The 24,576-nt window shown below is 35.5% G+C and overlaps 1 protein-coding gene across 5 annotated transcripts in view; it reads left to right on the top strand.

Annotated features, from left to right (window-relative positions):
• TSC22D2 (TSC22 domain family member 2) overlaps positions 1–24,576 on the top strand; it is a 65,908-nt gene that overhangs the window by 6,502 nt on the left and 34,830 nt on the right. The window contains exon 2 of one of the 5 annotated variants that reach the window (XR_004056836.1): positions 24,222–24,378. The exons of 3 other annotated variants lie outside the window; for them this stretch is intronic. Coding sequence is in view for 1 of the 2 variants with exons in the window: in XM_010370600.2 (XP_010368902.1) it covers positions 8,834–8,905 (72 nt within the window). In the remaining variant the exon portion in view is untranslated. Of the gene's footprint in view, positions 1–8,833; positions 8,906–24,221; positions 24,379–24,576 lie in introns of all 5 variants that reach the window. One more of the 5 variants, XM_010370600.2, reaches the window with a different exon arrangement.

Here is a 24,576-nt window from a genome sequence, read left to right as displayed (position 1 = left end):
GAATTGAAGTCTCTAAAGATGGACATTTCTGTCTTGAATATATTTCTTGGAAGCTGACATTTATGTGTTAAATTGTGAAGGTAATTTTGCTCTTGTAGGTTTACAGTTGATGTGTGAATTACATACTAGATACTATCTTAGGCTTATCTACATGTTTAAGAGTGTTCTTACTGAGGAGTTAGTAATAAAAATGTAAAATCATATATATGTGATATTATTGCTTAGTATAAAAACTGATATTGATGTATTCATCAGGAGCGCCACATGGATTACTAAAACATACTTTATTCATAAACGTGGCTTGGAGTAAAAGGAACTGACAGTTTTCCAAAAAGGCTTACGATTTTCCGAAGTACCTGAAATTCCTGAACCGTGAGCTATATCTGTAGGAGTGTGGCCTTTTGTATTCACAGTGACACATATTGTATAAAATTTTATGTGAACTAAATCATATAGGCCAAACATTGTTAAATATTTTTAGAAAACATAATGGCTTATATGTGTGTGAATAATACAGATTCCAACTAACTATTTTAGTAACACTTGTTTTTTCTCTTTAGGAGATCACAACCCCTGAACTAAATCACCTTTATGAGAAGTCATTTTATATAGGACTGGTGGTAGGGGTATATATGTTCTCTACTTCCTGAGAATAAATATAATGCCAATTCATTTGTTATTTAAGAATCCTGGGCCAGGGGTGGTGGCTCATGCCTTGTAATCCCAGCACTTTGGGAGACCAAGGTCGGGATTGGTTGATGTTTGAGTTTGAGACTAGCCTAGGCAACACAGTGAGGCCTTGTCTCTACAAAACATTTAAAACTTAGCCAGGTCTGGAGGCCCACACCTATAGTTTTAGCTACTGGGGGAGGCTGAAGCAGGAGGATCGCTTGAGCCCAGGAGCTGGAGGCTACAGTGAGCTATGTTATAATTTTGCACTGAAGCCTGGGCCACACAGCAAGACCCTGTCTGTAAAAAGAAAAAGAAAAAACAATTCTGATAGCACTAATTTGGAAATAGTGAAATACAGTACTGGATCTGTGAATCTGGTACTTCCCAATTAGGAATGGGAGTCTATCTGTCTCTGCACCAGAAAAGATCAGAAGCAGTTATGAACAAATGGCAGCCCCACCAATCAAGTAGTAAAGAAACCCAAATAAATCTGTTTTCTAATAGAGGAATGGTAGTTAGGAAAGTATAAAAGGATTCTGACCTTCCTTTCCTAAAATGGCAGGAGTTGGGGGCGGGGAAGTGTAGAATGATAGCAGATAACCAAGATGGAAGAAAATACAGTGGAATAGCATGAAATATAGTCTCAAAAGAAATAGGAACACTTGTGAATATTGAGGAACGATGTTCTAATTCTTTCTTTGAAGAATTGTTTTAGTCCAGTGTGTATTTCCTTTTCTGAAGATTCTGTTTATTTCTTAATTGCATTACTCTCTAAATACTTAAAGTATGAGGAAGGAGAGGCCTTACAAAAGCAGGTCTGTCTGGTTAAACATAGCCTGGATGATATTCCCTAAGTAATTCCTTAATTGGAAAAGCAGATTTTTAGTAAGAAATATTAAGAATATTTAAGGGGTATGTGTAGCAAAACTCCTGATATTTAAGTGTATGGTTTTTCTTTATACTAAACCAATGGGCTTGTGATTTGAGGCTACTATTTTCAGTGGTATTCTGTGAATTATTGAGTCCACAAAGAATATGTATACCTGAATCATTGGTATAATGTCTTTCCCACAGCAATTCTTGAACGTATCAAATTACTCAATATTTGTTATATTCTTAATCTGGCATTGCTTAGGGCAAAAACTGGGTCTCCCTCATAAAAAGATAGGAACAGTAGCCAGTTTGCACCATTCCTATACATCGTTCCATGACTTTAGTAAGCATCTTTGATATATACTCTTCAAATTTGGCTTAGTAATGTTAAAGGTGTATTGATGGATTGTTTCTTGTATGAAAGTATTGCATGAGTTCTGCTCTTTTTGGTTTTTTTTTTTTTTTGAGATGGAGTCTTGCTCTGTCGCCCAGGGTGGAGTGCAGTGGCCGGATCTCAGCTCACTGCAAGCTCCGCCTCCCAGGTTTACGCCATTCTCCTGCCTCAGACTCCTGAGTAGCTGGGACTACAGGCGCCCACCACCTCGCCCGGCTAGTTTTTTTTGTATTTTTTTTAGTAGAGACGGGGTTTCACCATGTTCGCCAGGATGGTCTTGATCCCCTGACCTTGTGATCCGTCCGTCTCGGCCTCCCAAAGTGCTGGGATTACAGGCTTGAGCCACCGCGCCTGGCCCTCGAGTTCTGCTCTTAAATCAGGTGAATTAAATTTCATCTAGATTGCTTATCTCAAATTTAAAGCCGCAAATCAGACTTAAATAATTAGTGTTTAGTATTTATCCTTTTAAGTTGTACATTTATTTGTGATGTTAAGTGAAAATTCTGCAGATAATTTAGTTAATTTTATTAGAGTTTGCCTGGGACATATACCTGTTGTTAGGGTAGGCAGGACAAATAAGTAAAGTCTAAATGTTAAATTACTTAAAGCTTCTTTTCCCATAAGCCTTTACTAAAATTTGTCTAAAGAATATTGCCTTGTAGAAGATGGAGTTTGTGATTAATGTGTCAATTATTATAAATAATGATGGCATAGTTTTAAATGTTAGTGTTAGGCTCTTCATCTTCATTATTACACAAGTATATCATTTAATCTGAATAAAGGATTCCCAAAGCTAAGTGTAAAGCCCGCTAGTTTCTAACGTAGAGTTAGTATTTAGTTTTTATCAAGTGGTTTTATATGTTAAAGCAAAACAAATCTTTGCTTGGTATACTGTCTACCTAGTCTTTGAAGACAAAACAAAGGAGGGAGGAGCTATTTTGATCAAATAAAACCAATAGCATGTTTAATTATGTGTTAATATATGTGAATGACCATTACAGAGACAGTGGAATCAGACATACCTGAGCTAAAATCTAACTGCTGTATTTGACCTTGAGCTAGTTGGCGTAGATCCCTTGTTTCCTCTTATGAAAAATGGAGATTGTACCTACCTGGGAGAGTTTTAAAGTATTAAATGATGTATGCAAGTAATTTGAACAGTCTGTAACGTAATATATGTGGCAAACGTATGTCACAGAAATATTAATATTTCAGTGTCCAAACTGTTCTCCCAGATCACCCCTTCACATGCTATAAATCATACCAAGAATATTCCATTTTAGTATAAAAGCATAATTGTATGGTATGGTTGTAGTCAGAAAAAAGGAGATGATGTTTTAGTGCAGAGGAGTCATGATGTTGTAAGAAGTATAGGGAATTGTGTTCCAGTCATGGCTCTTCTATCATTTAGCTGGTTTCTTTGGTCAAGTCATTTCACTTGTCTGTTTTTCTTTTTTGAGACTTTGTCAAATTTTAACATTTCTTCTAGCCTTATGTATATGAGACCATACATACAGGTGTGCTTCATGCGAGAACGGCAAACTTAAACCTTGTCACCCCTTTCCTGCCACTTGACTATTGTGTGGCAATAAATGAAGTTTGCAAATACTCATTAAGTAGGTTGATGGCCCAAGAAAACATTTAAAACAGCGTATCAGTCATTCAGCTTTCATGATGCTCTGCGAGTAGTGAGCACTGGAATACAAATATGAGACTATCCTGCCCTCCATCTTAGATCTCAGGCATTTTCATCACCATGAAAATGATGATCAGATGTGTACTTTGACATCATTGTAGGTGGTGATGGAGTAATATAAGGTGCTAATGGGAACAATTTGAGACGTCGGATCAGGTTGGGATTGGGAGGGTAGTAGACTGACTTCTATTTAAAAATTATTCTCTGCATAGGTATTTATATAGTTCAAAACTCAAAATGTATAAAAGAGTAAAATCGAAAGCCTCTCTGCTTTCTCTGTCCTCTAGCCACCCAGTTTGTCCTTAGAAGTACCCATTATTACTTGTACATTCTTTTGAGGCTAACTCTTGAACTAAATCTTAAAATGGTCATTCAGATTAGGTCACTAAGAAAAGAAGGTGATAGTTTTCCAAGCAGAGATAAAAGGCAGTTTGTATAATGATTTGTGAAAGAGTGAGAATGTATCGTTTGGAAAATGGTATTATTAATTTGACAGGAAACCAGAGTGAAGGACTTAAATGTCATGGTAAGAAATTTAGATTTTTTTTTTTTTTTTTTTTTTTTTTTGAGACGAGTCTCGCTGTGTTGCCCATGCTGGCGTGCAGTGGCCGGATCTCAGCTGACTGCAAGCTCCGCCTCCTGGGTTCACGCCATTCTCCTGCCTCAGCCTCCCGTGTAGCTGGGACCACAGGCGCCCGCCACCACGCCCGGCTAATTTTTTTTTTTTTTTTTTTTTGTATTTTTAGTAGAGACGGGGTTTCCCCGTGTTAGCCAGGATGGTCTCGATCTCCTGACATCATGATCCGCCTGTCTCGGCCTCCCAAAGTGCTGGGATTACAGGCGTGAGCCACCGCGCCCGGCCAGAAATTTAGATTTTTATAGTAAGTTGCTGTTAAAGGTGTTTATTGAAGCTTTTATTGTTAAAATAATGTATATCTTGAAATGATTTCAGTATCCTTTCAGTGATTATTGCATTTTAAATTATAATCTTATGATAAAGTTGTGTTAAGGGAATACCTTCGGAGTGCTGAGTCCCAAAAATCAGAATTCTTATCTAATGAAATGTGCTAAATATTTTGGTACACCTAGCTCTAAGTTTAAGTATTTTGTTTCCCTCAATATTACCTTGGTAATATCAGAACATTTGGTACATGTTGAGATACCCTACCAAAATTTGATTTATAGGCAGCATAATTTGGAAACTAACCCTATATTAAACACAAAGGAAACTTACTTGTGTCAGGTTCTATGTGTATAGACTTTCATTTGATCTTTTCAACAATTTGTAAGAAAGTGGTTTCTTCCCTTCCTCCTTTCTTATGGTTTAAGGAAACAGAAACTCTTAGAATTTGAGTCACCTAGGTATTGGGTGACAAAGCATAGACTCATATTCAGACCTTTAACCCAAAGCCGGTGTTTTTGAATATTCCGAGTTACAAATTTGTTTTATTACTTGGCAAACAGTAAGTTAGGAGGAAGGAAGAGCTACCATAGCCACTGATTTGTTGTGTTGTAACCCTTTACCTAAAGGATATTTTTAATCATTTAAATTCCCCAGGTGATAATACTGGAGATGGTGCTTGTTGATCTTCTTCATATCGGATTTCCCTGGTTTCTATTTAGAAATCTCTGAAGTCATATTTTGGCATAGATAAGAGAAAGAGGTGTTTGTTGAGTGCTCAAGTACCTTATGCTTTAAGCGTTGGCAATTTTTGTAGCTTAGTTTTGAGGTATGGAATGTTTGTGTTTTTCTCCCTGTTGTAGTCAGTTACCCTACAAAGTAGTATCTTGCAAAAACAGGTAGACATGCCACATGCTTTGAGTCATTTTCTGATGTAGTATTTTGACTTACTTGGAAATTAATGTGATGGACTATTGAGTATATAAAGTCAGGGAGAAAACAATATATTTTGTTCAGTGATGTTGAAGAATGTTTACAACTAGGAAAACAGCATTTTTGTTTAGGTGGCTGAAGTACAGTGTAAACCACATGTTAGTCTTCCTATAATTGCTTCATTGTCTCTACATTTAGAGTGGTAGTTTATATTAATATCAAATAAATTGTTAGAAAGCTGGTTTCAAATTTTACTTCCTGAGTGGAAGATAATTTGTGACCACAGCTGCATAAAAAATCAGTATTTCCTTCTAATAAAATATTTAATTTCAGTTGCCTCTTCATGCTTTCAGGTTTCATAGACTGTAACCTTGAAATGATCCCATTAACAGCCTTTTCCTTGGGCTGTTAATCTCCTCAATTTTATGCCATTCCAAAATAGAAGTCTCTCTGATGATCAAGTCCTTCAGTCTTTACAAATGGCTCTTTTCCCTTCTACTTCCTTGATCAGTGATTTCACAGACTTGACTCCTTTAATCTATACCTGTTAATCAGTGTTTGGAGACTAATTATTGTTGCTGTTTGCTACAAATCCCTCAGTTTATGGATAACATCCCAGTTGAAGTATCCCAGAAATAAAATTTCATAGCTTATAAGACTGTCTAAATTTTTACCTTTAAAATCTAGGCTGTTTAAAGTTTTATGTAGTACATAGATTGTATAACTATGTACTATAGAAAACCAGGTACTGTGGCTTCTTCACTTTGAATGTATGTAGAGTGATTATTAATTGTTAGCTTTTTTCTGATTAAGTGTATTCTAATATGTTCTAAAAACTTTTGATCCATTTATACAGTATTTTATTTCACAGGTTCTTTCCACATCCCAGTATTTACTACTGACTACAAATATGTTTGTTTTTCACTTTTACATTTGTCTTAAGAGATATTTCACAATTCTGTAAAACTGCTGGAGTTTTATAACAAGTCAAATGACTTCATTTGGAACCAACTTACCTGGAATATGAATTTGATTCAAATTAAATATTTATATTTCCAAAGTCAGAGGATCTAAAGTTCTTTTAAAGAGGCCAGGTGTGGTGGCTCATGCCTGTAATCCCAGCACTTGGGGAGGCCAAGGCGGGCAGATCACCTGAGATCAGGAGTTTGAGAACAGCCTGGCCAACATGGTGAAACCCCATCTCTACCAAAAATACCAAAAATTAGCTGAGTGTGGTGGTGGTCACCTGTAATCCCAGCTACTCGGGAGGCTGCGGCAGGAGGATTGTTTGAACCCAGGAGGCAGAGTTTGCAATACAGCCACAATTGTGCCATTGCACTCCAGCCTGGGTGACAAGAGTGAAACTCTGTCTCCAAAAAATAAATAAATAATAGTTATTTTAAAGAATATCATCTCTATAAATATATTGTGAGTACTCTTTAATGAATTTTGAATTGTAGACTTGAAGAATAACTTCCAAGTACTCTCTTTCTTATTCTTTTGTATATACTACCTTCCTCTCTGAGTCACTCCATTTAAACTGGAGGTTTCCAAACAGACCTTTGAGGAGAGCAAACTAGTTCTCATATGTTCCTGGGCAAGCCTGTTTTTTTTTAAAAAAAAAAAAAAAAGAAAAAAGAAAAAGAAACAACAACCAAAAAAAAAAAAACAAATTGAATGTTCAGTTGGTTCAGTTTTCATTTGATTTGGCAGACTGACTTCTAAGTACAGTGAAAAAAGTGGCCTGACAAATACATCTTAAGAGGATGTAAGCCGTTAAACAAACAGTAGTTAGAAACCTCTTAAGCTTTTCTTGTTATTAGCAGGTCTAATCAGTGTCTTTGATTGCCTTAGACCTAGTTAGGAGAAAAGCGGAGAAGGAGTTAAAAGAATAGAAAGGAGTTGAAGTAGGGCAAGCAATGAGAAATACACGTATTAGTCTCCTAATTAATCAAACAGTTACTTTAATGATTATCTGGCATCTTGGAAGTCATTTTTTTTAATTGTACTAATAATTCTGCACAGAGTTTAAGGCTGTTAATAGGACCCCAGAATTGCCATGTTGTATCTAAACCTCATTTTGTAGATTAAAATAATAGCTATTAAGGATTCACTGTATGCCAGGAACTTTACATTTAGACTCAGTTCTTCAGCCATCCTGCAAAGCTAGGTAGTAATGTAACCAGTTAACAGATAAAGAGACAGACTTAAAGAGGTCAAACTAATGCTGCTATGTGTTTAGTGTAGTGGTTTAAGAGCATAAACTCTGGAACTAGATTGCCACCTACTAGCTCAGTGATGTAAGCCAAGTTACTTCTATCTGACCCAGTTTTCTCATCTATGAGATGGGAATAGTGGTTCCTACCTCTTAGGACTATTGTCAAAATGTAGTTAATGAGTGTAAAGCACTTAAAATAGTGTGCGGTACCTAATAAACACATTCTTAACCACTGCTGTTCTGCTACAAAGTTATGTGGCAAAGTTTTTGTTAGCTTCCAGACTTACAGGTTGAAGGTGGGGGAAGACTATGAAAGCATGCTGAGGAGGAGGGAACAGGTTTGTCAAAAGTTTAGGTCCCCGTGGAACCAGTCCCTAGATAGGAGGTGAATCATACTTACTGGGAGATAGTCCAGAAGAGCCCATCAGTTAAGAGTCTGTGGTGATAGCCCTAGGGAATGTATCCCTAGGGAATGTTAGAAATGAAAAATAATTACGATAAATAGGCTTTTACCCCTTAAAGTGGTACAGTACCAATGCTAGAATTAGAAAGCTGCCAAACAATTAATTGCAGCACCATTTTTTGCCCTAGACGAGAAAAAAACACATATAAATAAATGGGTTTTGAAGGTAGAAATGTGTCAAGTCCAACCCAGGAAAGAACTCTTCATTGTTAATTATCAAACCTTTGCTACTTTTAACAGAGCCTAAGAAAAGTTTTTACATCGTGAAGATATAGCTTAACTTACTTTATATGGATACTCTACCTGAGAATAGCCTTGTTAAACTGTTAAACAAGATAGATATTTATAAAGGCATTTGGTACAGAACAGTGTTGATTAGGCTATGAATTAGTCACATTTATATGCACACACACACAAAATTGGATGCTACTTAGTATTTAGTTTCATCTGCATTACCTCTTTATAACTGTGATCCTGAATTATTGTTGAAGTCTGCTGGATTTTGTCCAGTTTTTAATTTCTTTCGAAGTGTTGTTTTAAGCAAACTTACGTGGTTTTTAAATCTTTTTATTATTAAAAGTTACACTGTTTTAGAAATCTAAAATCTTCCATCTTCTTTTGAAAAGTAGTGATTATACTGTACGTTCTCAACCTCATTTCCATTTGATTCTCGGATCTCACAGGAATCCTTCAACTGCTTTCTACCAAGCGTTCCATTTGAACACGTTACAGGAATCAAAGAGCCTCTGGGATAGGTATGAATATTTACATATGGAATGCATACATGCAAAACTGTATGCATGAATTGCTTTGCACTGTACTGGTTTCTCATCATTAAAACTGATCTTTGTTATTTTATGGGGGGGAAATCACATGGTATCTAGCATGGGACAAAGCAGCAAAATAAACCAAAAGGACAGTCTATATTTTATATAGAAAATAAACATACTTTTCTGCATCCTGTGTACTTTAAGTTTATATTTCTGAAGGGTTCATATTGTGTTGAATTTTTGATATGAAATAGTCACTTCCCCAGTGTATTTTAATGCAAATGCATATTCTATAAAATAAACTCTATTTTAATTTTTGTGCTATTTTATGTTTTTTTTTTTTTTCCTGTAAAAGCCATAGTGATTCAAAGTAAAATGTTATTTCAAATTGTGAAATTGGAGGAGGAACAAGACCAAGGTATCAAAGTAATCGTTGTTTAATTTTTGGCAAGAAACCTTAACTTCAAGTTTGTTTGCTAGAATTCACTAGGTCTGCATTACTGATTTTTAAGCCCCTAAAACAGTTTGCTTTCTTACAGAAATGCTATATAGATTTTACTCTTAACTTTTAAAAATACAGAATGAAGTCTTGGAGTTCTTTTATGGCAAAAGATACTTTGGTTTATCTTTCTGCTTAACACACATTTTAAGTAGTGTATGCTCTGTTCAATCGTTTTGCTGAATATTTATTAGCACTCCATCATTTTGTGTTTAGTTAATAGAAGTTGAGTTCAAACAATGTTTTTAAAATTCACACAAAGCTCGTTAGATTCTTTTAACTCTGCCTGGCAATGCATTTGTTTCTTCTGCCATAGGTTTGGATAACACTCATGAACTCAACTCCATCTCTTTCATTAGAAAAGAGTATTGCTAAGTGCATGTACATGTCATATTAAGACATGATACACATTGCCTAGAAATGCTAAAACAGTCTTACTTCTTCGGCTTGATTTGCTTGTGTGTGTCACTGTAGGGAAATAACAGTTTTTTTTTGATGGTGTGTTCCAGAAATGTTTTTAAATAGTTACTTTTAGAACAGGAAGTTTTAAAATTTGTAGTACCATGTTTATAAAATAAATTTTTAAATAGTTTTCTAGCCATTTAAATTAATACATAAATGTAAATTGTGAGATGAAATAAACATGAAGGTTTAATCATTCAGATAGTTTTCCAAATGTAGCCAGAATGTGAGTACTTTGGAGTATGCTTTATAGTTTCCCTTAGAAAAAGGAAAAATAGCACTCTGTTTAGAAATGTAATAAGAGTAGCTTTCAAAAGTTTGATGATTTATTTCAAATAGCTAACTTTGAGCTGTCATGGTGTCAATATGAATGATATATATTATTTTTATCAGTGTAGAAAGGTTTGAGCTATGTTTTTAATAATTTGAATCTAATATTGAAAGGTTTATTTTGTTTCATAATAAAACAACCATAGAAGGTGGCTGTACATCATTTGTTGTTACAGCTAAATACTCCTTATATGTTTTCTTTTTTAGATACCAGAACCTTTTAAGTATCAGAAATGAGGCAGGTTGCGTATCTATGGTTTCTCATGAGTTGAAAATACTTATTTTATCTTCTCCTTGGAGCCTGTTGTTCAGAGCCAAAGAAGTTAGTGGATATTTGTCTGTAGTGTGTTAATGCCAAAATATAATAAAATCAAAATATAATCAGATCAGCCATTCTTCACTGTAAATTGGCCTTGTTCGTACTAAGGTGACAAGCCCAACCCAATAGAAACTGGCTAGTGGCTTTCTTTGAACTTTTCAACTAGCTTATTAAATTTTCCATTGAGAGGAACAATCATGGCTAACTTTGTTAGTTTTAATAATCTACACTTTCAATTGGTAACTACAGAATTACTGATAGGTATATCAGCTGATAAAGTATCGTGAGACCGTTTATTCCTTGCAAACGGGTTGAAGATTTGTGTGTGTTAAGCTTTAAAAAATATTAAATATAACTTCTGACCTTGTTTGTTTTGGATATCACCAAATTACATTGTTCATTTTTACTCTTATAAATTCAGGGTTTTTTATTTTACTAATTTGTCAAAGAGGTATTTGGCAGGGATGATTCTACTATTAAAGAGAGACATTGACTGGGTGCAGTGGCTCACGCCTGTAATATCAGCACTTTGGGAGGCTGAGGCAGGTGGATCACCTGAGGTCAGAAGTTCGAAACCAGCCTGGTCAACATGGTAAAACTCCATCTCTACTAAAAATACAAAAATTAGCTAGGTGTGGTGGCACGCGCCTATAATCCCAGCTACTCAGAAGGCCAAAGCAGGAGAATTACTTAAACCTGGGAAGCGGAGGTTGCAGTGAGCTGAGATTGCGCCATTGCACTCCAGCCTGGGTGACAAGAGCGAAACTCCATCTCAAAAAGAAAAAGAGAGATGTTTGGGAGTTTAAGGGACTGCAAGTCCCTAATGTTATCTTCTACATTATCTATTTATTTTGAGGCATAGATTTGTCTCGCTATTGCTAGATAACAAATTTTAGGCTCCAATTTATGAAATGTTGGAAATCATTTTCAGTAGGGGCAGCTTTTAAGTGCCCATTTTCAGTAAACCTGCTCTAAATAGCTGAATATCCCTAGTTTGATTTTGCCTAACTAGAAAGACAAGAATCTCCTTTTTTCCCCAGGAAATCTTTCAATGTAGCAGAATATCTTTTAAAATATAAGTAACTAATGTACCTTTCTCATATTGACTTAAAGTTCTCTAATGGCCCCTTTGTTTCCTTCCATATTTAAATTATAATTGGCAAATTAATAGACTTTTCACCAAGCAGCCTGCCTCTGCCTGTATTTAGATACTTCTCCTTGCATTTATATCCAGTGCTTTACTCAGTTATTGTACTAAAATTGAAGCTACCCTCAAGCCTTCCTTTCCCTTTTTCTGTAGGTGCCATCATGGTTTCTGTCTTCTCTGTTTGCCATTTGCAGAGTCCTCAGGGAATCAATTAGCTGAAACCATCTTCAAATGTAGGGACAGTAGATACTGATAACTCAAAAATAATCCAACCCTTTCTTCAGTAGCCCAAACTGTTTTTGAGTTGACTCTTTACTAAAATAAGTACTATAACTGCCGTAGCTTTCTGGGAGATTATCTTATTATGGAGGAGTTAATTTTTCATGAGATCCTGGCCTATTGGTATTTCAGAATAGTAACTTTAAAATTTGACTTCCTATTTTCTAAACAACAGTTTTCCAAAGTTAATACTTGGCATTGCTTTGTTAAATTGGCAGAATTAGTTTAGAAACCTCTCCTGATGATCACTGGGGTGCAGGGAGCAGGTTGTCTTTGGGAGTCCTTTGTTTACAAAAGTTCAGCGTAAGAATTTATAGCAAACAATTTTACCCTCTTCTAAATACCAGGTCACTAAAGTAAAGGAGTACTAAAGGGAAGAAACTTCAGCTAGACTAAAGGAAGAAATTAGGTAGGTTGTAAGGCTTTAACCTTATTGATAAGCACTTGCAGAGCTTTTGTCTTCATTAAGAAATGCATAAATGTTGTTAAAACAAGTGAGAGAACAGTTGCTAGGTGTACATCCCCTTGAGTCTGCTTGTCTATCCTTATGCTAACATCAGTATTTAGAGAGAAGTTTATAAGGAAAGTAGTAGAGATGGGTTATTAACTTAAAATGAAAGTCTAGTAAGTTTATCCTAAATTTTTTCACTAGATAATTGATCTCTCAGATTGTTTTCTACAGTGATTATTCACTTACATTTATTACCTCTAATTTTAAAATTATTGGATAAAAAACGTCTTCTTACTTCAATAGCCTCAAGTATTTTGTGTAGGGAACACCTTCCAGTATTTCCTATCATTGTTCCCTATGAGATGTTTTTGAAGCTAGGAATAAATTAGAACTAAACTGCTTGTATCATAAATACCTTTGGTACCATATGAGACAATTTATTTTGTTTTGCTCATCTCTAAGAAGCTTGTCTCCATCATGAACATCCACCAGTACTTGTTATCTCAAATGGTAAAACTCAAGTTGTACAACTTAGCTGATCTAGTTTTTGAATGCTTGGTGATAGGACTTGTTAATTTTTTTTATTGAAGTATAATTTGTATCAGAAAAGTGCACCATTCATAAATACATAGCTCTAATTGAACACACCTGCGTAACCAGCACCCAGCTCAAGACATAGAATATTATAAGCCCCTTTCATGTCCTCTTCATGCCCCCCATCAGTCACTTCCCCTCCCAATCCTAATTTCTAATGTGTTATATATGTAGGACCATACACTATGTGTTTTGTGTCTGAGCTCTTTCACCCAGTATTATATTTGAGATTCATCTGTATGGTTCTGCATAGTTGTAGATATGAACTATATAATTTTAAAGAATCACCCAAGTAAGTTATTTGTTGGAGATTGGTATTGGTTAGATGTTCTCTCCTAGTGATTATGCATAAGTATCTTGAGGATATGTACCTGAACCATTTTGTGATCAACCCCAACAGATTCCTTACTAATTTGTATCTAGTACTTACATAATTTATTATCTGATTATATTTCAACCAATTCCACTAAAAGACGTCTAGTAGAGGATAGTCCAGGAAGCTAAAAATTAATAAGAGTATAGCTTTTTAGTGATTGTCACCTTTTATTCTTTCTCCCTCCCTCTTTCCTTCCTTCATTTCCTCCTTCCTTCCTTCTTCCTTTCCATCCTTCCTTTTATTTTACTTTTTAATCTGAAATAATTTTAAAGTTGCAAAAATAGTGCTGAGGGTTCTTGTATGTCCTTTACCTAGCTTCCCTTAATGTTAACATGTACAACCTTAGTACAATTATCAAAGTTAGGAAGTTAACATTGATAGAATACTATCAACTACAGATCTTATTTTAATTTTACCAAGTTTTCCACTTTTTTAAGTGTCCTTTTTCTGTTCCAGGATCCAATTCAGGATTCCACATTGTGTTTAGTCATTATGTCTTCCATTTTAATTTGTAACATAGCCCTGTTCCTTTATTGAACATAGTAAGTACCAAGTCTGGTCTGATTGGTGTGGAGAGTCAGTTAAGTAAGGTTGCCTCCAAATTTCCACCTTTTCTGCAGTGCTTACTACAGTTGCTATTCTCACAGGACTCTTTCGTACCACGTATATAAATATTTTCATCAGTAGTTTAATCTGTAGTTCTTAAGTGGGGAATGGGACAGGCCCAGGGTAGGAGGGGCAGGTAATCAGTGGTACTTAGAGGATGAAAGCTTTATATATTCATTCTAAAACTCATTTTTGAATCTCTGATTTAGATGGAAACCTCAGGGTGTGGTTATGTTCAGATGATGTTAAATCAAGGAAGTGACAGCCATTGAGGATGACAGCATTTATACATTTAACTGAAACAAATACAGAAACCAAGAAATTGGAAGAACTTACATGTAAATTCAGGGAGGTTGAAACGTAGGTTGACTAGTTATAGCATAAAAAAATACTTAGATATGTGTGTTAATGTCATTTTGTAGTATTGGTTAGCAAGTGACAGGGCTGCCACAAGAACTAATGTGATTTTAGGTGATGTTTCTAGAACTAGAGTAAGAAATGATGGTGACTAATCTGTTGTACTCCATTTCTGCAGAATAGTTGTTCTAAATACAAAACTAACTAGAAAACCAAATTTTTTTATACTCTACTTGCACATCCAGGGGTATTTCAATAGGCAGACCTGAGCAAGCTTACTAAAAGTAAACCGATCCCTTGGGAAATGGTCTTGCCATCACTGTCTTCCTGTCTGTTAACCAAGGATGCTGATTTTAAGTGAAATTTAGTTTTAGTTACTTTAAAATGCCTACGCTGGAGTTTTATTTCCCCCACTTTTCTTTTTTTTTTTTTTTTTTTTTTTTGAGACGGAGTCTCGCTCTGTCGCCCAGGCTGGAGTGCAGTGGCCGGATCTCAGCTCACTGCAAGCTCCGCCTCCCGGGTTTACGCCATTCTCCTGTCTCAGCCTCCCGAGTAGCTGGGACTACAGGCGCCCGCCACCTCGCCCGGCTAGTTATTTGTATTTTTTAGTAGAGACGGGGTTTCACCGTGTTCGCCAGGAAGGTCTCGATCTCCTGACCTCGTGATCCGCCCGTCTCGGCCTCCCAAAGTGCTGGGATTACAGGCTTGAGCCACCGCGCCCGGCCATTTCCCCCACTTTTCTAAATGGAAAAGGAAAGAGGTAAGTACAAGCATTGGAATTGAACTCATTTACTTGTTTTGTCATTATTGGCTGTGATTATCAGTAAACCTTAAAGAGCTGTGTATTTGCTTAAGGAATGGAAGACTAGCAAATTATTCTGCTCTTTTAGGAAAGAATTCCATGTCAGAGGCAGTAAATGTTGGTCTGAATAGAGAAACCAGTGGAGCTTCCCTCAGAAGAAAATGAGTGACAGTAAGCTTATTTGGAAATGAGAATTGCTGTAGATAGTGGTGGTAAATGAAGCCCCACAAATAACTAGGCACCAGTTATCACCATGCTGATCATTTCAGCAGCATCTTAAAAACTAGTGAATTCTTCATACCCAGGTGCCAAGTGGAGGTAGAGTAACTCATGGAGAGAAATAACTACACATTACAGACTGACTGGCAGAATTTAAGGTTAACTTCATTTAGAAATCGTGGACTATATATATAAATGGGCATCATCAGTCTAGGTCACAGTCATAGGACCATAGGGAAAACCAGGCCTCCAAGTTTTTAAAAGCCACATGGTTGGTTATGAAATTGATGCTCTCAAAAATTCAAATTCTTGTTGATCTGGAAATAAGAGTAGTAGGTAGGAAAGAAATACAATTGTATGTAGAGTGTAGTGAATGTAGGTCATTGGAATTTTAATGAAAGATGAAAGAAGCCACTTGAAACTGTTTGAAACCCGTGCCTACAATGTTCTGAAAAGCTACTTGGGAAGCTCAGTAAAGTATTAGATGCTTGGTCATATTATAAAGTAGTCTGTTTACCAATACATGTTTGTCCCAAATTATAGATACTTGCTGTTTAAGGCATTTTCCTGTTACTATCCTAAGTGGTCTTAGATCACCTTTTCCAACCAAAAGACTCTAAAACCTTAAAAATCTCACTTTTTTAGAGTAGCTCTGAATGAATCTAAGGGAAAATATCAGGAACGTTTGCAATTACTTGACTCAGCAAAAGCTTGTTCTCCTGTAATTAAATACTAGAAGAAACAGTAAGATTTAGTAGCATCTTTCAATGAGCTTGGTGTTAATAATGGAAAATAGTAAAGACATTATCACATGATTGAAAGTGATAACATATAAAATGTAAGCACTTCATGTCTCTCAAGTACAGCTGGAGGGATTGATCAAAGTTTCTTCAAGAGGTGGCTTTTGAGTTGGAAACTGAAAGGTGGGTAGAATTTGGTCACGCAGAATTAAAGAACTGAGGGGAAGGGATCATTCCAGTTAGAGGAAATACTGTGCGCCACTATGAAAGTACTGGGCTTATATGATAAGGATAAAATTAAATTTGGTGGGTGTATAACATATTTGAAGACAGGAGAGGAGAGCGGTTAGATTAGAGACGGTGATTCTAGAAAGGTACTGAAGCCTGAATTAGGCAGTGGGGATGAGATAGGAATTGCAGGATTTTACAACTGACTGGTCATGATAGGGGAGCAGTCGAACCTCACTCCAAAGTGCCAAACCTAATTGACTGAGGGAATGCTGGTATTGTTAGGAAGTATTAGTGAAAGAATTAGTTTGGGAAGGAGGAAGTAGTGATGAGGTTTTTGGTTTTAGCTGTTTTTTGGATAAGGACATCCAAAAAACTGGCTGGTACAAAGTCAAAGTGAAAATATTTGGTGTGCAGCTGAGGCTGCAGACTTGCAGCTTGATATAGAAATTAAAGCTAGTTGAGATTTAAGAATGTTTTAGTAGAGTTCAAGCTTTAGGAAAGGCCAAGGTTGCCAAAGATTAGAGTAGGGTAAAGGGTCCAGCCAGGACCTTGGGCAATATCACCTGTATTTAGAGAACAGAAGGAAGTCTGAAGAGGATGATTGGTCTTAGAGATTAGAACATTCTGAGGATATTATTTTCCTATCAAAAAGAAGAGAAATGTCTGAATCTTTATTTTGAAATAATTTGAAATTTACAGAAAAATTACAAGAATAGTGCAGAGAATTAAATCTTCTTACCAAGATTCAATGTTTGTTAACATTTTGTCATATTTGCTTTATCATCCTAACATTATTTTAGGAACTACTAACAAGGTGAAACCCCATCTCTACTAAAAATACAAAAATTAGCCAGGCATGGTGGCAGACACCTGTAGTGCTGGGTACTCGGGAGGCTGAGGCAGGAGAATGGTGTGAACCCAGGAGGTGAAGCTGGCAGTGAGCCGAGATTGCGCCACTGCACTCCAGCCTGGGTGACAGAGTGAGACTCCGTCTCAAGAAAAAAAAAAAGTGGATAGGAAGTACCATATCCATTTAACTTCAATACTTCAGCGTATGTTTCCTAAGAAGATTATTCTCTTAACAACAATATAATTACCAAATTGAGGGTATCTTATATTAATGTGCTGTTATCAAATACAAATATACAGTGCATATTCAGATTTTGTCAGTTATTACAATAATATCCTTCATAACCATTTTTTAACCTATTAGAAGAGCCAGTATAGGTTCACCAATTATACTTATGTTGTCTTTTTCCCCTCCTGTCTTGTTTGAATATGTGAGTACTTGTATTAGTCACCTATAGGATTATTTAAAATTTAGATATTTACAAAAAAGGCAGTATTAACGTTTTGGATAAAATACTAGAAAAAAATGTATTTGCTTAGCTAGTTTCTATTATTGGAAGTATTGGGAGGCAAGGGAGTACTGCCTAAAATCCAGCTGAAACAAATACTAGAATTGGTGAAGTTTTATAAGGGGAGGTCTTTTATTGCTCAAAGTTGGGGTGGTGGGTGGCAAGACTAGGAGAACATTTGTATATTAATGTATCCATTACAATAGAAATTGAAGTATATTCATGTACTTCCCTTTCTGTACTGTGATTTTTGTATGTATGTATTAAATTGGGCTTTTAATTATTTTGAGTTGGAAAAAATAGTATAATTTTAAAGACATTTTACATCACCATTTGGGTTTGCAAATTATGTATTGCTATCCTTTATATTCTGTTGTATCCTCTTAGTTTTATTCTGGTAGTTGTGTTAGGTGTCTTGTCTGCTGTGAGATTTTTAACCACAAATCCAAATCTCATTATTCGAAGTGGTGTTTCACTGAACCCTAAACATCTCTTCTCTAAGCTTTTCTATGGCTAGCTGAAGTGGGACACTAGACATTCTGACATCTATTTTCAGCACATTACTAGATTTCAGAATTGGCAAAGAGAAATTATTTCTTAACTGCTCACCCACCATTATATATGCTTTCTGCTAATACGTCTACCACCTTCCTCTTTAGTAAATTTAATGTTATTTAATAAATTTCTCAACCTAAGTCATCCCAGCCTATTTTGAGATGTTTTGATAATTATTTTCAGGTGAAATTTGAGAAACAGTTTTGAAAAAGGTGGGAATAGCTGGTAAGGTCTCTTTATTATTTATTTATTCATTTATTCAATTCTTTTAACTTTTCATCAAGTAGATTTTGAGTAAACCAAGGCTTTGAATAGAACAGAAAAGTGTATGTATGTGTGTACATATGATCTAATTTGCCAAACTCAATGTATTTTTTTCTACAGAATCTAAAATTCTATTGCAGAGCTTTAAAAAAAAAAACTAACTGAACTTGTTCAGACAAGAAGGAAATTTAAGGAACCTGGAATTGTTGAACCAGGATAAACATAGAGCATCTTTTTGGGTTTTGTCATTCTTGTTGTTTTGTTTTTCCATTCTAGTCCTCAGCAATTTAAAATTTTAAATTCATACCTCTTCAGTTGTGTTAAGTCCACAGTTGGGCAACCTTTTGGGAAGAAAGAAATATTAATGGAATTATTTTAATTTTTTATTTTTATTAAGATTTGGGGTGGTAGGTAGAGGTAGAAGAAAGAGATGACTGACTGTATTCTAGCCTGACATTCTTTTAGTTTGTGTGCCTAAACATGCTCATAATATTCCAAGTTACTCAAATCAGGGAATATATTAGATTTTTGTGATTGATACAGAGCTTTTAAATGCCTTAGCTTACCAAAAATTAGCTCCTGTGTTTAAGCTTTAGTTGGCTACTTCTAAAGTATTTTTCATATTTGACAGAAATAAATTTAAATAAGTGATAATAATTTAGAGTTTATCCATTAGTAAATATCCTTAAGAAATAACATTTTTATGCCAGTTTATCTCCCACTTGTTTCAAAGTTTGAAGATTGTTGGTTATAAATAATAAAAGATTTGGAAGGTGCTATTGTGTTTTTCACCTCTTAATTGTGTGATATTTAGCCCAAAAATAGTGGTGTCTTCACTAAGTTAAATTATGTATGCGGGCAGCATGGCTGTCAGTGTCCTCAGCTATTTATATGGCCACATATTGAGAATTTTCTTTGTGACTTCAGTATCAATACTAATGGTGGTATCCATAGTAGCTACATATTTTCTACCAATAGCAAGATGTTCAGAATATATGTAACCTTTGTCGTAGAAGACAGAAACATCTTTCTACTTATCTGCCTGCTAATGAGGTATATTTTCCCTAGTCCTACACACTATTGGAAGGGGAACAAAGAGGGAAAAGAGTTGCAGTGTCTGGCTAATAACACTCCTGTTCACAGTGATGCTAACCATTGGTCTTCAGAAAATTTCTGCGTTTATTTGTAGTAGCTGTTTTTATTTTAGATAGTACTTAGTCCAGAAAATGTTGCTAAATGTGTTTTTCTAGAGTGGTCGTAACTACTTTTGTTTCAAGAAATAAGAGATACCATCTCTTCAAAAAGCGTAATATATTACAGTCTCTTTACAAGTTCTATTTCTCCCGAGCATGATGGCTCATGCCTGTAATCCCAGCACTTTGGGAGGCCAAGGTGGGCAGATTGCTTGAGCTCAGGAGTTGCGTCCAGCCTGGGCAACATGGCAAAACCTCGTCTCTACAAAAAATACAAAAATTAGCCGGGTGTGATGGCGCATGCCTGTAATCCCAGCTACTTGGGAGGCTGAGGCATAAGAATTGCTTGAACTCACAAGGTAGAGGTTGCAGTGAGCCGAGATTGCACCACTGCACTCCAGGGCCACAGAGTGAGACTCTATCTCAATAAATATATAAATAAATGTTCCGTTTCTTTTGTGTTAGCTATTATTAAGCTCTGAGTCAAAAAATAGGAGGCTTTTTTTTTTTTCTTTTTGAGACAGAGTTTTGCTCTGCCACCCAGGCTGGAGTGCAGTGGCACAATGTTGGCTCACTGCAACCTCTGCCTTCCAGATTTCAGTGATTCTCTTGCTTCCCGAATAGCTGGGATTACAGGCGCCACCACCAGGCCCTACTAATTTTTGTACTTTTCATAAAGACGGGGTTTCAGCACGCTAGCCAGGCTGGTCTCAAACTCCTGTCTTCAAGTGATCCACCCTGCCCTGGCCTCTCAAAGTTCTGGGATTACAGGTGTGAGCCACTGTGTCCAACCCAAATATTCAGCTTTCTGCTAACAAAACATGCGGTTCCTTATTATACATATATTTGAGTGTTATGTAACTGGCTTACACTTACTTTGATTTTCAGTTTTTAGAGGGAGCTCTACCTTTAATTTCAATATCTTTTTCCTTTGCCTTCTTTATAAGCTGTTTCTACTCCTTTTGAAAGGATCAAGTGTATAAATCATTTGAAAATAAGCATGTTAAAAATACCAATAGCCTATCTTCTTAGAGCTGTTTTTCAAAGCTGTATTAATGAAATTCTTAAAGTTGTATATTTTGTGTTTCTTCTACCAATAGGTGCATTTGATTTAATGCATAAATACCCAACACTTTATATATGTGTATACATGTACTTATGCTTATATATGTATGTGTATATATGTACATATGCTTATATATGTATATATATGCTTATATATATTTAGTTTCTGGTATAGCTAATTGTGTCTTAAATGATATCTTGGATCAACCACAGATAGATGAAGTTTCTTGTCATTGTGTGTTGTGTGTCTTTTTATATGTGTCTTTTTTATTTTATTTTATTTTTTGAGATGGAGTCTTGCTCTGTCACCCAAGCTGGAGTGCAGTGGTGCGATCTTGGCTCACTGCAACCTCCACCTCCCGGGTTCAAGCGATTCTCCTACCTCAGCCTCCTGAGTAGCTGGGATTATGGGTGCCCACCACAATGCCTGCCTAATTTTTGTATTTTTTAGTCAAGATGGGGTTTCTCCATGTTGGTCAGACTGGTCTTGAACTCCTGACCTCAGATGATCCACCACCTTGGTGTCCCAAAGTGCTGGGATTACAGGCGTGAGCCAGTGCACCTGGCCCGTCTTTTTATATGTTAATTTTTTGGGACATACTGTCTTCCCAGCAGTTTTATTTTTATTTAGGTACATTTGTACTAATTTTTAAAGTAAATTTATCTTTGATATTTTAAAGCTTGTTTTTTCAATGTATAACCTATGGAATGACTCTGTGTTATTTATTGGAGGACATAAAGAGTTGCCCTGTTTGCCCCCTTTCTCCATTTAAAAATAAGTATTTCTGACCAAGCATTGTTTTATCATGGCTAGGATTTCTCCAAACAATGTAGTGAACTTTTTTGAACAGCAGGGTGAAAATATGGCTATATTAGTGGATAGTCTTGTAGAATTTTCAGAATCTTTTAAGGAAATATGGTTTAAACCTGAAAACAAAATTTTCTATCAAACTAAGATAAGCACATTCATTAGAAAACCAAGTTCCTTTAAGAACTCTTGTAGACCTGTTTGAGTTAGCTTATCCATTTTCAAGTAATTACGTGGAAATTATAAATCATCCACCTTCCTCCCCTTTCACTGTTTTTTTCTTTTAATATAGATTCACCTTCTCACAAAAGGAAATGATAAATAACTGTAGAGAATATATGGGATTTGGTTTTGGTAGCAGTCTTGCCAGAGAATCAAGATTATGATTGATAATATTAGTACAATTTTCTCATTAAGTATTCATTTTTAGGAAGAATTCTAATTTTAAATTTTAAAGGGTATCTGGTTAATCTGAACGCTGTTCATCTGTAACCACTTTACCCAGTTTCATTTCAGGTTGTTAATAAGGATGTCCTACATGTTGGAATTTAATGATTTAAACTCTTGGAATATGACCCTGTACTTGGTAACAACTAGTTTTGAAAATATATGCTTAGGAAAATTTTGATACATAAGTTTTGTATCTTTTAAAATGTATACAGTTCTAAAGTCCTGATTTAACCGTACATTTGTGTAATGTACACACTCTTAAAAAAAAATTTTTTTCTACGTTTTCGTAGTAAAATAACTGCTTCACATGACTGGTTTAATTGTATCTTCCAAAAAGACTTTCTAAGCATTTACCATAACAAGGCTTTTTTGTTGGCAGGCCCTTTAACAAAGGGTCAAGCAGTCGGCCCTTTAAATGACCTTAAATCAAAGCCTTGCAGACAAGCAGATTTACCAACATTATAGATAAGTATTTCAGGAAGTATTTACTTTACTAAATATGACTGTATGTTTGTCCTATAAAAAGTACATCTTCAAAAGATTTAAAAATTTTTAGTATATTGGTTGATAGGAGATAAGAGTTTTATTAACACTTTCTAAAAACGTTTGGTAATACACTAATGAAATGACCACAACTTTAAACTACTTATCCTCATAAATACGGATTTTTGCCTTCACCAGGTGATTACATTATAAGGCTGTGCTTTCACAGAAGACAAAATAAAGTTGTATGATTTATATTGAAGTCAAATGTGTTGTGAGATTACATTTGGAAAGATTATATTGGAAAAATTCTAATAGTTTTTCAGGCTGTGTGAGAGACTTAAGTGACCATGTGTAATAGAAAAGTTCCATTGAAAGTTAAAATCTGCAACAGCATGACCCAACCTGTACATTCGGGTCAAGTATCTTTTTAGATAGCTGCAGAGCAATGCTGTCTTTCAGTTTTCTATAGCTTTATGCGTATTGATCATCTTCAGTAAGGGCCCTTTTCTTTTTCCCCCATCTCCTCTGCCCCTTTATAGTGTTCTGTTTAGGGGGTTAATTTAGGCAAAACTATGCCCACAAATCTATAGGTTTCCTTTTCTGTGGATTACTGGCAACCAAAAATATAAATGTACATTCTTATCAGACAGAAAATGTTATTAATGATATTATTCAGTGATTAGCATAGATGCCCAACTGAAAACTTTCTGGTAAAATTTAATAAATTTAACATGATATTTTTAATGAAGTGATTTTTGCCATTATTAAATCTTCCTACCTCCAGTTTTCTTCCCTGCCCATATACAGATGAGCAATAGGGACCACTGCTGCATAGGATACATTGTTATGTCAGTTACATAAAGCACATAATAAAATTTAATTCTTGCCATTATGTTGTCTGTTTTCAAAATCGGGGATAGTAGAGACAGATGAAGATTTAGATATAAAAATGGAATTCTTTCTTAAGCACTGAAATGATCGGTATGGATTGTTACTGATCCAGCCACCCATGCTGTAAGTCTAGAAACTCGGCCAGGCATGGTGGCTCATGCCTGTAATCCTAGCACTTTGGGAGGCCGAGGTGGGTAGATCACGAGGTCAGAGATGGAGACCATCCTGGCTAACATAGTGAAACCTTGTCTCTACTAAAAATACAAAAAAAAAAAAAAAAAAAAAAAATTATCCGGGCGTGGTGGCACTTGCCTGTAATCCCACCTACTCAGGAGGCTGAGACAGGAGAATTGCTTGAACCCAGGAGATGGAGGTTGCAGTGAGCCAAGATCGCGCCACTGCACTCCAACCTGGGCGACAGAGTGAGACTCCGTCTCAAAATAAATAAATAAAATAAAATAAAATAAGAAACTCATATACATGGATGTGGACCAAACAATAGAACTCAAATGCTGTTCTACAGGACTACAAAGCTGTCTGTATCAGGTTATGGTGTTAAATCATAATTTCTGGATTATGATCTTAAACCTTTAATTGGTTCCATTTCTACTTTACTCTCTACTAACAAGTATCCTGATGGCCTGAAAATCCATGTTGAAATTTAAAGTTTGAATTTTCCAGATCAAATATGAAATTTATTTTCATTTTTTAAAGTACAAAATAGCAGTTGTATAATCATGGTAAAACATAGAATTTTGCTATAAAAGATTTTTAAAGGCTATTTGATTAAAACACTTATTTACTTAAACTCTTTGCTAGAATTTTTTTTAGAATTCAGCATCGGAGGAGGAATGTGACATAATAATGATCGAAAGCCGAAAGTTTAAAAGTTGTGATGCCCTCACATGGTTGGAGGGTTATTCTAGCTTCTAAGGACTGAATGTTGTCCACAAGAGTGTCATCAGGTCATAAATTGGTAAGACTTAATGGCTTAGATTTTATGTATTATACCTGATGTTATTGTATTGAGATGAATATTTATGAACAAAATGAGCACATTGTGTAAGAGTACAGTATTAAATATTAAGTTAAAACGTGGAATTTTAAATATTTGGAGTATGTAAGCCTTTCAAAGTCTCTTGAGGCTGAAGACTGTATCTTTGCAGTGGTGTTT

This window comes from Rhinopithecus roxellana, chromosome 1, assembly GCF_007565055.1.
Source record: "Rhinopithecus roxellana isolate Shanxi Qingling chromosome 1, ASM756505v1, whole genome shotgun sequence".
Classification (NCBI taxonomy): domain Eukaryota; kingdom Metazoa; phylum Chordata; class Mammalia; order Primates; family Cercopithecidae; genus Rhinopithecus; species Rhinopithecus roxellana.
Note: the sequence above shows the minus strand (reverse complement) of the source record. Positions and strands in the feature narration are given on the sequence as shown.